Source organism: Oncorhynchus masou, chromosome 22 (assembly GCF_036934945.1).
Source record: "Oncorhynchus masou masou isolate Uvic2021 chromosome 22, UVic_Omas_1.1, whole genome shotgun sequence".
Taxonomy (NCBI): domain Eukaryota; kingdom Metazoa; phylum Chordata; class Actinopteri; order Salmoniformes; family Salmonidae; genus Oncorhynchus; species Oncorhynchus masou.
The window spans coordinates 45,062,982-45,079,013 of NC_088233.1; the positions used below are offsets into that span (position 1 = coordinate 45,062,982).

General features: G+C 42.2%; 2 protein-coding genes across 2 annotated transcripts in view; both read left to right on the top strand.

Moving 5' to 3' along the window:
* Positions 1–15,680, top strand: LOC135509567 (hyaluronidase-4-like). Its single transcript, XM_064930329.1, has 4 exons — positions 1–91; positions 9,721–10,717; positions 11,227–11,316; positions 11,991–15,680. Exons 2-4 carry the CDS (start codon positions 9,758–9,760, stop codon positions 12,456–12,458), a joined length of 1,518 nt encoding a protein of 505 aa, XP_064786401.1. The 5' UTR covers positions 1–91; positions 9,721–9,757; the 3' UTR covers positions 12,459–15,680.
* The window catches only part of LOC135509568 (hyaluronidase-5-like), an 18,663-nt gene continuing 15,889 nt past the window's right edge, over positions 13,259–16,032 (top strand). Inside the window, exon 1 of the mRNA XM_064930330.1 lies at positions 13,259–13,322. The gene's annotated coding sequence lies outside the window, so the exon portion shown is untranslated. The remainder of the gene's footprint in view (positions 13,323–16,032) is intronic.

A 16,032-nucleotide genomic window follows, 5' to 3' on the forward strand; every position in this document is an offset into this window, starting at 1 on the left:
TGCCAGAGTGTGGGACATATGGAGAGGGGCACAATCCCTGTGCCTCCCCCTGGATTGGCTGATAGTGATGGTCGCCATACGGAATCTACAGGTGAGAGATCTTTCTGATTTGTCAACACACCAAAAAAACAAAACAAAAACAAACACGTAATCTAAAAGGAACAAATAGCTTAGCAACTTTTTCAATGTTTTTAAACTCTAAGCTTTTACTAAACAGCTTTCCAGCTTGGGCCAAAAGTTGTTGTAGTGGCACAACAGCAGCTTGACGTTTAGATAACGCAGGTGTTTTTTTTAAACCACTCTGCAGTGGCAGGAAGAGGTGGCCTTAAGGATGCCATTGTAGCATGGGAAAAGTTCTGTTTTCAGACCAGTTCAGGGGTTGTGTCTGACCTGGAAGGTTCACTCATACACTACGACACACTACAAGTCTGTCACTGTGCCTTAGACGGCTCTCGTTCCTACAACATCTTTTAATGTCTGGCGTCTTTGTTCATGTTCATACTTAACACAAGAAAAGGGACATTTCAAAGTTCAAACAGGGAGGTAAGAGGTGAGAGCGAGGTTGGCGAGAGAAGCATTTTTAACAGCCGAATTCAATTGCCATTTCATTTCAGGGTTGCAGATATTTTCATCTTCTCTTCACACATTAAAAACAAAACAGTAACAATGCAACCTATGGGGTTGAAAGTAAGAGTATTAACAATGGTCTCTGAGGAGAGCATTAGGTAACTAAATACCTGAGGGGATTTTGGCTCGTGGATAAAGCACTTCTCTGGGATAATAGTGGCGAGGGATGAGTTATGCCCCCACACAAGCAGAGAGATGGGCCAGACACTCTGCAGGACTGACAGATTGTGTTGACAATGTTTTGGCTGCATCCTGTAGGGAACAGTTCACCGAGGGGGTAAAGGTACTGGCACAACCTGAGGTGTTGCGTTAATCTCTGTGTCTGTCTGCCACAAATACATTTAGCTATCTCTCACTCTCGCACTCTCACGCTCTCTCTCTTTCTCCCTCTGTCGCTCTCTGTCTCTATCCTCCGCACCCTCTTTATCTTTCTCTCTATTTGTCTTTGTTCTTGCTATCAATTTCTGTCTGTCTGTTACAATTTAATTTTCTGTTTCCTTTCTCTGTCCTTGGGAAAACAAAATTGCCTGTGGTGAGCGCATCAAATCACCAAAAGTACTGTTTGTGGTTTCTCTTAGGTCACCCAGCAATTTTAGCCATCCAGCAGGGAACAATCCACCTCAAACCAAAAAGAAGACAGCATATTTGCTCAGCATTTCTCAATCCCACCCCTCTCAGTACCCCTGGTTATGCCGGGTGCTTCTCCAACCTATTTCAAAACTCGCAGTTTTAAATTAAGTGAAATGGGATGAACATCTCCAGTCACGTTATCTCCTACAAATCACTTTAAGTCTACATTTCAGTTTACAGTGAGAGTTCGTGATCCAATAGACGTTCCAACACTTGTGCTTCCGTATATAAACATTTCGTAAGATATACAGAGAGGATTAAACAATGACTGCGAATCGTAGATGATATAGCAAAGATATGAAATCAGCTTGTTTCAGCTTGCTGTCAGCTTTTTTTTTGTATGCAGAAAATGAAGCTCTTTCAGTCTCACACAAAGACAAAGAGTTTGATAGAAAGCCAGCTTAGTGCATAACTGGACAAATTGTCTCTTAGTTTGGGGGAAACGGAGTCAATATTATTTGGTTCTAAGATTAGGCTAGGTAGATGTGCCATGGGAACCATATGTTTGATGTACTTGATGCCATTCCACCATTAGATTAAGAGTTGTTCTGGGCAGACTGTCACGTCCTGACCATAGAAAGCCTTTATTTTCTATGGTGTAGGTCAGGGCGTGACTGGGGGGGGGGGTGTTCTAGTTTATTATTTCTATGTGTGGTCTAGTTTTTGTATTTCTATGTTGGCCTGGTATGGTTCCCAATCAGAGGCAGTAGTCTATCATTGTCTCTGATTGGGGATCATATTTAGGTAGCCTTTTCCCACCTGTTGTTTGTGGTATCTTGTTTTTGTATTGTTGCTTTTGAGCCCGACAAGGCTGTACGTTCACTGGTTTCTCTTATTTGTTTTTGTTGCTGGTTCACATTCAAATAAATTATGATGAACCCAAATCACGCTGCACCTTGGTCTACCCATTTCGACGAGCGTTACACAGACCTAGTTTTTATATACGGTAATGATAGAGCATAACAAACTCCCGGCTGCGATAAAAACTGTTTCTGCCAGTCATAGGTTCAAACACTCATGCAGGGCTTGTTTAATGATGTAAACCACCCTGCGCTAGTAAGTGACTTGCTAAGTGTGTATGTTTGCCTATTTGCATATACAGTGGGGTCTGAAAGACATGCTAACCTCCCCTGTTATTGTAATTGTGAGAGGTTAGCATGGCATGGGGGTATGGTCTTTGACCCTCTGTAACTTTCTCACTCATCATGATTCATTACGGATTATCCATAAGCATGGTACTGTAGCATCCACATTATTGTAGAAGTGTTTAGAAACATATTCTATTCTTGTAATAAAAGTGACTCCAAAATGACACAATACGTTCATTAACATGAATTTCTATTGGGCACAAAATAACCTGAAACACAGCCAAAACAAACTGCAAATGCACCCAACAAGTCACAAGCTTTATGTAGTCATTACACACTAGGAATATGGGAGCATATGCTACACTTCTGACTACTTTATTTATAAGAATCAATCATTTGGACCCATACCTTTTGAGAGAAAAACAAATATTACTTCTTAAACAAAATCTCTTTCTCTGAGCATTTGTATAAATCTAAAATAATATTACCCCCCCCCCCATTTGTTTGACAACACAATATACAGTAGCTCAGTATTTCAATTATTTATTCTATACAGTCATTATTGCTCATCTTTATCAAGGGAGTCAATCATTTCAGACCCCCCTATATATGTAAATATTTTGACATTGTTGCACGTCACTTGTTTTTGCCCTGCTGCACTTGCCAACAAAGGGGACCACAATGGAAACAAGTATTTTGACTTTACTGTGTTTAGATCCTCGACAGTATTTCGTATATGTATCTTTTGTTGAGTGTAACATGTTTATGTATTTTAAATTGTAAAAAAAATCTAATGTAATTGGCTAGAAGACATATGTATTAGTTTTAGAAGTTGTTTATGTTGGTCAGAAGGATTCTATGTAAACCACAGTCATCAACAAACTCTTATCTTAATTGCTACCAGATTGGGATGTGGGTTCTGGGAAGTGAAGTTAAATCATTCAATTTGAAAGACTGCCAAACTTATATGCTCTTTCCGATACACAAAATCTGTGGTTGCTTCTTCTTGGAAAGTGTTAGTCAAGTTTTATGATCATTAACACAGATAATGAACAGTACATTTAAACAACTAATATTCATTATAACCAGCCTTTTTATAGTCTAAATCAAACTGTACTCTAAACAGTTTGTATCAACTGTACGTAATATACAGTAAAGTTAACCCATGGGGCTTGCTGAAAAGGAATAGACTGATTTCACAGGATGTGGTTTCTCTCTCCCCCTCTTGGTTATACACTAGACACCAGAGCCTCAGCTTTTAGCCAGGCATTTTCCACTCAATAACATAAACACCAAGGGACTCCTCTGTTGTCCTTCATCCCCCTATTCCCCGCCATGCGTCACACTGACTCTGGAACTTATAATGTTGAGATACATTGTTAGTTCAATACGTGTGGTGTCTGTCTGAAGGAGTCTGTATGTCTGGAAGCATGTTCGCAGGAGGCTACTGAGGGGAGGATGCATCATAATAATGGCTGGAATGGAGCAAATGGAATGGCATCAAATGCATGGAAACCATATGTTTAATGTATTTGAGGTCATTCCACAAATTCCGCTCCAGCCATTACCACAAACCCTTCCTCCCCAATTAAGGTGCCACCAAACTCCTGTGATGTACACCCCCCCCCCCAACACACACACCACCACCAATCCCTGAGCAGACTGAATCAGTAGTCTACATTGATCCCCATCCCCCTGCAAGATTTCAAACATCAATGAGAGAAAGTGGTTTCCCTCATCAGCTGAAACGGAAAGCCCTTTTTAAGTGCAAGACATTATATAGTGCTGAATTTCAACTTTAATGGCAAAGAAAAACAAATGACAGTGTAAAAAATACACCATACTTTAATGTCGATGGGGGGATTTAAATGTCAATGTAAATCAGGTGTACCCATACAAGGATCCGACGATCACCCAATCAACCCATAGTGTAGTGGTCTGGGTGTAGCTGGTGCAGAGGAGTCAGGCGCAGGACAGCAGAAATGAGTAACACAAGTAACTTTACTCAAATATTCCAATAATATGTTGTAATACCTAGTCCACAATAACAGACCAAACATACATAAAACAATCACGCACAAAAACCATGGGGAAAACAGAAGGTTAAATAATGAACCTGTACTTGGGGAATTGAAACCAGGTGTGTAAAACAAATGGAAAATGAAAAGTGGATCGGCGAAGGCTAGAAGGCTGGTGACGTCGACCGCCGAACGCCGCCCGAACAAGGAGAGGGACCGACTTCGGCAGAAGTCGTGACACCTAGCCCAGGGATCATCAACTAAATTTAGCCACGGGCTGATTTCTTCTTGAGCGGATGGTTGGGGGGCCGTAACATAATTACAAATAATTTGTAGACCGCAAATTTACCACAAGAAGCCCAAACAGATATAATATGACTAAAACATAACAATTTCAAACCTTGCTTACATTTGTATGATTACGTGTCTCTCTCACGTGAGGAAGTCCATTTGAGTTATTCAGCAGACACTCTTATCCAGAGAACTTACAGGAGCAATTAGGGTTAAGTGCCTTGCTCAAGGATACAGACAGATTTTTCCCCTATTAGGCCCGGGGATTCAAACAAACCTTTCATCAGTTACTGGCCCAGCGTTCTTAACCGCTAGGCTACCTGCCACCCAGATTTCACAAATTAAAATCACTTGGAGCTGATTTCCTTGTGTTTTTACTGTTTTTTTATGTCCAACAATGAAAATTCAACAGAGAACTTTGGGGGGCCAAATAAAACCACCCGCGGGCCGAAGGCCGCCAGTTGGGGTACCCTGCGCCAGGCCCTACAGAGAGGGGTGGAAGGAAGGACGTTTCTGTGGTTAAACACAAAGCACCTGCATGTGTCACTGTGACTTGAAGTTGAAGTTGAAGTTTCATTATGCCTTGAGCTCAGTAACAGTGGAAGTTAGACACCCAAACCCAGCTAGGTGTAAAACTATATGAGGTAAAGATGACAGAAACACTGAACGTATGGTCTCAGAGTACAACAGACATTTAGGGTGAGACTTCAGAAGAGGACTTAAAAAAAACAGTATCTTCAAATCACAATGTTATACTTATGATTATCAAATAAGGAAAGCTGAGATCTTAGTTGTCAGAAGTTGAAGAATTAACAACCACATATGTATCTATCAAAGGAATTGTTAAAACAAGTTGCAGAATTCTTTAGCATTAGAAAAATATACAATGAATTTACAAAATCGTGGTCCCACATTCCTGAAAGTATGGTCTCCTCTACTGTCCTTTATTTGAAAAAGTTTTCAAAAGATGTTTGGGCATCCTGAGACACAGCAACTATCATTGCTTCGTAGAAAGAGAGGGAAAGGGAAAAAAATATATGCTGCTATTTGTCTCCAAATGATAATGCTAACTGTACAGTAACTGCTGATAATTGCACCTGCTGCTATTTGGTATTGGATTATGTTTTATTTATATATAATGCATGTGATAGTTTTTTATTAATTGTTATAAAAAAATAATGGGGACTAGGTTGTTCTTCGGATATTTGGGTGAATTTGAATATGAAGTTATCATGTAATGTTACAATTAATTCCATTAACTCTCTATTTTGCCTTTTTAACATACTGTATGTGTTACTGGTACTTTATTGTGGGCTTGAGGCTGACTCAAATAGGCAAATCAGCAGGTACAATGTTGGGAGCAGTTATTGTTAAACACCAGTAGAAAACTCAAAATAGTTATCTGATGACAATGAGTGATGAAGCTTTAGGAAGAGGCGTTTGGTGGCTGGGCAGGAATGATTATGGCTATGTGGGCATCCCTCTGGCCAGGGAACACATAGATGTGGTGAGGACATGAGCAGTCTGCCCAGCCCATGGTTTAGTCAGATCCCTGTATGTCAACTGACATCCTGCCTATGACCTTGGACCTGTAGGCCTTGGCAAAATGCAAGCCAACATTCTGATTTATTTATGGTGACTACACTAGGAATTCTGTATTTCCAGTTTGCGTATTAAACATGTCTATTGCGAATAAATGAAATAAAAACAGAAACTCTCACTTAATCACTCATATTGCTTACTGACCTAACAAATCATTAATGTATTAATCACATTAATCATTAATACTACAGGTGTAGACCTTACAGTGAAATGCTTACCTACAAGCCCCTAACCAACAATGCAGTTTAAAAAAATACAGATAAGAATAAGAAATAAAAGTAACATGTAATTAAAGAGCAGGAGCAAAAAAACAATAGTGAGACTATATACAGGGGGGGTACCAGTACAGACTCAACGTGCGGGGGCACCGGGTTAGTTGAGGTAATATGTACATGTAGGTAGAGTTATTAGATGATAACAACAGAGAGTGGCAGTGGTGTAAAAGAGGGGGAGGGAGGGGTGGGGGGCAATGCAAATAGTATGGGTAGCCATTTAATTACATGTTCAGGAGTCTTATGGCTTGGGGGTAGAAGCCGTTTAGAAGCCTCTTGGACCAAGACTTGGCGCTCCGGTACCGCTTGCCGTATGGTAGCAGAGAGAACTGGAGTCCTTGACTATTTCTAGGGCCTTCCTCTGACACAGCCTGGTATAGAGGTCCTGGATGGCAGGAAGCTTGGCCCCAGTGATGTACTACCCTCTGTTGTGCCTTGCGGTCTAAGGTCAAGCAGTTGCCGTTCCAGGCAGTGATGCAACCAGATGCTCTCGACGGTGAAGCTGTATAACCTTTTGAGGATCTGAGGACTTATGCCAAATCTTTTCAGTCTCCTGAGGGGGAATAGGTTTTGTCATGCCCTCTTCACGACTGTCTTGGTGTGCTTGGACCATGTTAGTTTGTTGGTGATGTGGACACCAAGGAACTTGAAGCTCTCAACCTATTCAACTGCAGCCCCATTGATGAGAATTGGGGCATGATCAGTCCTCTTTTTCTTGTAGTCCACAATCATCTCCTTTGTCTTGATCATGTTGAGGGAGAGGTTGTTGTCCTGTCACCACACAGCCAGGTCTCTGACCTCCTCCCTATAGGCTGTCTTGTCGTTGTTGGTGATCAGGCCTACCGCTGTTATGTCATCGGCACACTTAATGATGGTGTTGCAGTCGTGCCTGGCCGTGCAGTCATGAGTGAACAGGGGGTACAGGAGGGGACTGAGCATGCACCCCTGAGGGGACCCTGTGATGAGGATCAGCATAGCAGATGTGTGTTACCAACCCTACATTTGGGCAGCCCGTCAGGAAGTCCAGGATCCAGTTGCAGAGGGAGGTGTTTAGTCCCAGGGTCCTTAGCTTATTGATGCGCTTTGATGGCATTATGGTGTTGAACGCTGAGCTGTAGTCAATGAATAGCATTCTCACATAGGTGTTCCTTTTGTCCAGGTGGGAAAGGGCAGTGTGGAATGCAGTAGAGATTGCATCAGCTGTGGATCTCTTGGGGCATGCAAATTGGAGTGAGTCTAGGGTTTTGGGGATAATGTACTTGATGTGAGCCATCACCAGCCTTTCAAAGCACTTCATGGTTGCAGAAGTGAGTGCTACGGGTCGTTAGTCATTTAGGTAGGTTACTGTAGTGTTCTTGGGCACAGGCACTATGGTGTTCTGCTTAAAACATGTAGGTATTACAGACTCGGACAGGGAGAGGTTGAAAATATCAGTTAAGACACTTGGCAGTTTGTCAGCGCATGCTCGCGGTACACGTCCTGGTAATCCATCAGGCCCTGCGGCATTATGAATGTTGACCTGTTTAAAGGTGTTACTCACATCGGCTGGTAGGCTTATGTCACTGGGCAGCTCTCGGCTGTGCTTCCATTTGTAGTTTGGTTTGCAAGCCCTGCCACATCCGAAGAGCGTCAGAGCCGGTGTTGTACGATTCGATCTTTGACCTGAATTGACGCTTTGCCTGTTTGATGGTTCGTCAGATTTCTTATAAGCTTCCGGGTTAGAGTCCCGCTCCTTGAAAGCGCCAGCTCTGGCCTTTAGCTTAATGCAGATGTTGGCTTCTGGTTGGGATATGTATGTACGGTCACTGTGGGAACGATATCTTCGATACACTTATTGATGAAGCCAATGACAGATGTGGTATACTCCTCAATGCCGTCGGAGGAATCCCGGGAACATGTTCCAATCTGTGCTAGAACTGTCCTGTAGTTTAGCATCTGCTTCATCTGTCCACTTATTTATTGACCAAGTCACTGGTGCTTCCTGCTTAAATTTTTTCAGGAATCAGGAGGATAGAATTATGGTCAGATATGCCAAATGGAGGGCGAGGGAGAGCTTTGCATGCGTCTCTGCGTATGGAGTAAAGGTAGTGCAGAGTTTTTTTCCCTCTGCTTGCACATTTAACATGCTGATAGAAATTTGGTAAAACCTGATATAAAGTTTCCCTGCGTAAGAGTTTTCTTGTTTGCTTATGGGGGAATACAGCTCATTCAATGCTGTCTTAGTGCCAGCCTCAATCTGTGGTGGTATGTAAAGCAGCTATGAAAAATGTAGATGAAAACTCTCTCGGCAGATAGTGTGTCTTACTAGGCGCCGCTGTTCTATCCTGTCGGTACAGCGTATAACCAGCCAGCTGTATGTTGATAATGACCCCGTGAAGCATAAGATACTACAATTTTGAATGTCCCGTTGGTAGTTTAATCTCCTGCGTAGGTCATCGATTTTATTCTCCAAAGATTGCACGTTTGCAAGCAGAATGGAAGGAAGTGGGGGTTTATTTGATCGCCTACGGATTCTCAGAAGGCAGCCCAGCCTCTGGCCCCTTTTTCTCTGCCTCCTCTTCGCGCAAATCACGGGAATCTGGGACTGTTCCTGAGAAAGCAGTATATCATGTGGGGCTCGTCTGACTCGTTTAAGGAAAAAAATGATTCTGCCAGTCCGTGGTGCGTAATCCCAGTCCTGATGTCCAGAAGTTATTTTCGGTCATAAGAGATGGTAGAGGCAACATTATGTACAAAATAAGTTTAAAAAATAAGTTACAGACAATGCAAATAAACTAACAAAAACCACGTAAAACGTCAGCCTTCTTCTCCGGCGCCATTTTAATTGTGCAGCTAACTTTAAGCATAGGTGCAAACTCTTTGCCTCTGTGGAAACATCCTGCACTGTCGTAAAGGCTATATTGTAATCTGATTAACATTGTTGTACAATATCGAATATTCTTTAAGCCGATTAACATTATTGTGAAACGCTACATGATCAAACGACTTCTAATCTATGATCTGTGATGTCCTCTCTCTTCCTTTCTCACTCACTGCCTCTCTCTTTCTCTCTTCCTCACCCTCCGTCTCTGTCACTCTTCGTCAGCCCTCTATATCATTCACTCCATCTCTCCCTCCCTTTCTCTCTCTTTTCTTCTTCTGTCTGAATCATTCACTATTTTACTCTCTCCCTTCTTCCTTTTTCTCTCCAAGATGATTGACGAGCCCTTCAGTTGAACCAAGCCCTAGGATGATCATGTTGCCCGTCAGCGGTGGCCACCATCACCACGTCGTGCCTGTGGCTTGTGCCCTAACCTGCTCCTGGCTCCTGCTACTTTTTCATGCCGTCTTTGGCCAGAAGCCCGCCAAGCTGCCCCTGGTGGGCCGCAAGCCCTTCATTGCTGCCTGGAATGCACCGCTGGACCTGTGCACTGTCAAGTACAATGTCCACACCAACCTGGAGCAACTCTTCCACATCAGTGGCAGCCCGCGGGCCATCCGCACTGGCCAGAATGTCACCATTTTCTATGCCAATCGGCTGGGCCTCTACCCTTTTTACACGGACCAGGGCGTCCCCATCAATGGAGGCCTCCCCCAGAACTGCAGCCTGGAGGCCCACCTCCTCAAGACGTACAAGGACATCGTCCATTTTATCCCCTCTGAGGACTTTGCTGGACTGGCAGTCATCGACTGGGAGTATTGGCGACCTCAGTGGAACCGCAACTGGCACAAGAAGGACATCTACCGATGCAAGTCCCGGGAGATGATCGCACAGGCCTATGTCAACGTGACTCCATCACAAATCGAGGTGCTGGCACGAAAACGCTTTGAGAGGAGTGCCCAGGCATTCATGCAGAGGACAGTCCAGCTAGGGACGCGCCTTCGCTTTAATGGACTTTGGGGCTTCTATCTCTACCCAGACTGCCACAACTACAACCTGCATGAGCACAACTACACAGGCTCCTGCCCCCTGCTAGAGAGCCTGCGTAACGACGAGCTGCTCTGGTTGTGGAATAGCAGCACAGCATTGTTCCCCTCAGTGGCTATCAGGAAGAGTCAAACAGATAGTGTCAGCAACCTCCATTTCTCCCAGTTCAGGGTGCTGGAGTCTCTGAGGATAGCTGGGCTTACCTCGCACAACTTTGAGCTGCCCACATTTGTGTACACACGCCTAGGGTACAGGGATGAGGCTATGGCCTTCCTCACCACGGTAAGACTGCTACACTTAGTAACCCAAAGGTCTAAAATCAAGTGACCAGTTGGTTATCAATCTGGTCCTGGAGATCTACAGGATGTGTAGTTTTTAAAATCCAGACCATCATTAACACATCTGATTCCACAAATTAACTAATCATCAAGGCCACCAGGTGTGTTTTCGTTGGGCTAGAACAAAACATTGCACTTCATGACACACGATCCAAATAGGGTTGTAATTAACTGATTAATATCCCACACTATAAAACCTGTGTAATCCTTTATATACAGGATCAGTTATGACATCATTTATTTCTTAATGATTTCTTAACATTATCTTGCCATTCTCTGTCTCTCTCAGCAGTCAACTACTTAGTGAACTGTCTAGTCAGCTAAGTGCAGGCAATCCTGCTTCTCTTGAGGAGACATTAGCACCATCTTGTGGCTGTACAAAGAAGTTCAACATCTGGTGTAATATAGAATGTGGTGGAATATCCTGTGTGCGTGTCTTTGTGTGTATTGCAGACAGACTTGATCCACACCATTGGTGAGAGTGCTGCTTTGGGGGCTGCAGGTTTTGTGATCTGGGGAGACCTCAACCTCACTTCATCCAAAGTGAGTCTCATTATACATCTTTACTGTATATGATCTATTATATAATAAGACACCAGCCCAAATGTGGTTTTAACCAATCAGCATCCAGGATTAGACCCACCCTTTGTATAATGTATAATTAGTGTTACAGTTTGACTATCAAAGTGTTACACAAGCTAGAATAGGGTAGAGCTAAAGAGACTGGAGATAAGGCAATTAACAGCTCTGACAAAGGAAAATCCTTGATTAAAGCTATGAAAATAAGTGCTCCCTTTAGCATGTGCTGCACATCAATTAAATTTTGTTTTGACTTATTTTCACTGTCAACACTTCCAAGGCCTGTGTACATCTGCCATTCAAAATGAGGCTTTGAGAAGAAGGGTCACGCATTCCTAAGTGTATTACAAACATTCTTCTCTTGAAATTTGAGTTGCTGTAGAAAGTATTTTTAAAAATCGGGACAAAACTACATACTAATGCTATGAATATAAAGAGGGAGAAAAAAGTTAGTTGACAATAGTTGACAACCCATAGAGAATAGTTATGACAGTCGGGTAGTGCTCGCTAAAGTATATGTCAATTGATTATCATGAATTGCACAATGCCCTCAGTCTCTTAGTTAAAGAAAAATGCTTACTCTTTCTTTCTTGCTCCCATTCCTCCCCCCACCCTCTTACTCTCTCACCCATCTTCAGCACAACTGCACAAAGGTAAAGTCCTTCCTCAAACACCGCCTGGGTCAATACATCACCAATGTGACACGGGCCGCAGAGGTCTGCAGTGACTTCCTGTGCCAGAGCAACGGCCGCTGTGTCCGCAGGGACCTCCACGCTCCGTACTACCTCCACCTGAGCCGAGACAGCTACCACATTCAGCCCTCGGGGGACGGGGACTTTGCGGTCACGGGCAAGCACTCGCTGAGTGAGCTCCAACTACTGGCCAAGAGATTCCACTGTCACTGCTATGAGGGACACGCCGGGGAGAAGTGTGATAGTCTGAACAAGGTGGTGGCAGAAGAGGAGGAAGAGGAGGGGGGAGAGTTGGAGGAGGGGGGAGAGGCGGAGGATGGGGAGAAGGAGCAGAGGGAAAGTGCCGCTCCACAAACTGGGAACAGCTTTAGCTTGGTGGTGTTGCTCCTTCTATTGAATGTCTACTTTGTGTGACTGTGGTATGATAATAGCACTTTAAGTGTCTTGTGTTGTTTGGGGTAGGGGAGACAGAGCTTGAAGTCACTTCCATGGGAACTGCTATTACGTAATGCTGTGCCGTCGTCCTACAGGGTCCTGTATTATAGTGGGTAACGCTTTACTTGAAGGGTACCTGCATAATCACTACATGACACATCCATAACTCAGACATACTTCATTTGTAAAGTCTGATTATATATAACAATGGGACCAATATAAACTCTGGGTGATTCTTTTGTCATTTAAGAATGCGTTGCCAGCAACAGCAATTACTTGCTGGAAGTGAGCTAACTTCCTAACCTGTCACCTCACCGCTAACACTATTGGTACCATTGTAAACACTGACAATGAAAAGGTATCTGGGAGTCTTGCTCCAGTCTTCCCTAATACTGTGTAGTTTCATATATCAATAAGCTTGACATTTGCACAACTCAAATGAGTTTATTTTTTAATGGTAAACCTATCATTGAATGATCATTAATTTCAATAGATTATGTAATTTGGCTATTAAAAGGAACAATAAAGTTGAAAAATTCCTAGACCCTGCGCAATTTGAAAAAGCCTTGTGTATTTTTTAGCGAACATGTTAGGAACCACATCACATTTGGGCCACAAGACCTTCCACATGTGTAATAGGTGACATATAAAAATGTTGTGCAACATTGGTGCTATGGAGATTGACAGTTGTTTCTTTCCCACACCTTTCTGCAAACATTGGTGTTCAATGTTCAACATCTCATCGATTCACCGTTCAAAAGTAATCCCAAACCTTACTTATCACTCTGACATGAAGCTTGAAGTGCAGATAGAAAGTGGGTAACCAGCAATTGAAGAGACAAGGTATTTAATCTCATCACCTTTTGCCTTTCCTCCTTAGTACTTTGTCAATACTAATTAGGACACTTAGAAGCTATTTTTTTTGCAACATCAAATTCAGTGTCTTCTACCCAGGTTACTCTTGAAATGTGTGTTGAAAACTGTGTAAAATGATTTATGTACAATTTTCATACTAAACTGGAATGTAAAACCATTATATGTCACATATGGACAATATTTTATTTGAATGGAAAGAATAGAAATGTTTAAAATCTTGCAAGTTTTGTTCATGTTGTTGTTTACCCAATGCACGATGGCACTGTACAATGTACTCCAAATGTTCTTTTCAAGGGCTAGTCTTATAACTGATGGAGCAGCAATATAAGGCAAGTTTCTTTGTGGATGCTTTACTTTTTGTTGATGTGTAATGTGTATGGATAAGCGGTTCATATACAGTTGAAGTCGGAAGTTTACATACACCTTAGCCAAATACATTTAAACTCAGTTTTTCACAATTCCTGACATTTAATTCCAGTAAGAATCCCCTGTTTAAGGTCAGTTAGGATCACCACTTTATTTGAAGAATGTGAGATGTCAGAATAATAGTAGAGAGAATGTGTTATTTCAGCTTTTATTTCTATCACATTCCCAGTGGGTCAGAAGTTTACAGACACTCAATTAGCATTTGGTAGCATTGCATTTAAATTGTTGAACTTGGGTCAAACTTTTCGGGTAGCCTTCCACAAGCTTCCCATAATAAGTTGGGTGAATTTTGGCCCATTCCTCCTGACAGAGCTGGTGTAACTGAGTCAGATTTGTAGGCCTCAGTGCTCGCACACATTTTTTCAGTTCTGTCCATACATTTTCTATAAGATTGAGGTCAGGGTTTTTTGATGGCCACTCCAATACCCTGACTTTGTTGTCCTTAAGTCATTTTGCCACAACTTTGGAAGTACGCTTGGGGCCATTGTCCATTTGAAAGACACATTTGCAACCAAGCTTTAACTTCCTGACTGATGTCTTGAGATGTTGCTTCAATATAGCCACAATTTCCCTCCCTCATAATGCCATCTATTTTGTGAAGTGCACCAGTCCCTCCTGCAGCAATGCACCCCAACAACATGATGCTGCCACCCCTGTGCTTCACAGTTGGGATGGTGTTCTTCGGCTTGCAAGCCTCCCCTTTTTTCATCCAAACATAACGATGGTCAATATGGCCAAAAAGTTATATTTTTGTTTCATCAGACCGGAGGATATTTCTCCAAAAAGTATGATCTTTGTCCCAATGTGCAGTTGCAAATCGTAGTCTGGCTGTTTTTATGGCAGTTTTGGAGCAGTGGCTTCTTCCTTGCTGAGCAGCCTTTCAGGTTATGTAAATATAGGACTTGTTTTACTGTGGATATAGATGCTTTTGTACCTGTTACCTCCAGCATCTTCACAAGGTCCTTTGATGTTGTTCTGGGTTTGATTTGCACTTTTCGCACCAAAGTACTTTCATCACTAGGAGACAGAACACGTCTCCTTCCTGAGCGGTATGACGGCTGTGTGGTCCCATGGTGTTTATACTTGCGTACTATTGTTTGTACAGATGAACGTGGCACCTTCATGCATTTGGAAATTGCTCCCAAGGATGAACCAGACTTGGGGAGGTCTACAATTGATTTCTGAGGTCTTGGCTGATTTATTTTGATTTTCCCATGATGTCAAGCAATGAGACACTGAGTTCGAAGGTAGGCCTTGACATACATCCACATGTACACCTCCAATTGACTCAAATGGTCAATTAGACTTTCAGAAGCTTCTAATTTCATGACGTTTTCTGGAATTTTCTAAGCTGTTTAAAGGCACAGTCAACTTAGTGTATGTAAACTTCTGACCCACTGGAATTGGGATACAGTGAGTTAAGTGAAATAATCTGTCTGTGAACCATTGCTGGAAAAATTACTTGTGTCATGCATAAAGTAGATGTCCTAACCAACTTGCCAAAACTATAGTTTGTTAACAAGAAATCTATGGAGTGGTTGAAAAACTAGTTTTAATGTCTCCAACCTAAGTGTATGTAAATATCCCGACTTCAACTGTAAGTAGTTCAAACTTCATTAACATTTCATATATTTATCATTATGTCTACTTTTTAATGGATGAGTGGATGATTTAATCTCAGAATCACATCAGTCTTGACTGGAAGGCAATGGAGCTGGCTCATACATTATATTGGGGCGGCAGGTAGCCTAGTGGTTAGAGCATTGAGCCAGTAACCAAAAGGTTGCTGGATTGAATCCCTGAGCTGACAAGGTAAAAAAAAATCTGTCGTTCTGCTCCTGAACAAGGCATTTAACCCACTGTTCCCCGGTAGGTCTTCATTGTAAATAAAAATCTGTTCTTAACTGACTTGCCTTGTTAATTCAGGGTTAAATAAAAAAAGAGATATATATATAATTACTAAGTGTATTAAGTGAATTGATTGATGGTGGCTCACGGTAATTTACTCATCTCAGCCAAGTTGTGATTTTTTTTGTTTAAAGATTCCAAGATAGTAGAACAAATACACAAGCACTATGCAACATGTGAAAAGTGTTGATTGAATGTAAATGTACTGCAAAAAAAATGCATACAAATGGTACGCTGTATTTTATTAAGGGACACATATTAGAAACTAATTTGTAGTTTGTGTGTGTAAATTCCTATAAAGGTTGTTATTTTATATCTTGTTAGACATTTATAAGGCCTTTAT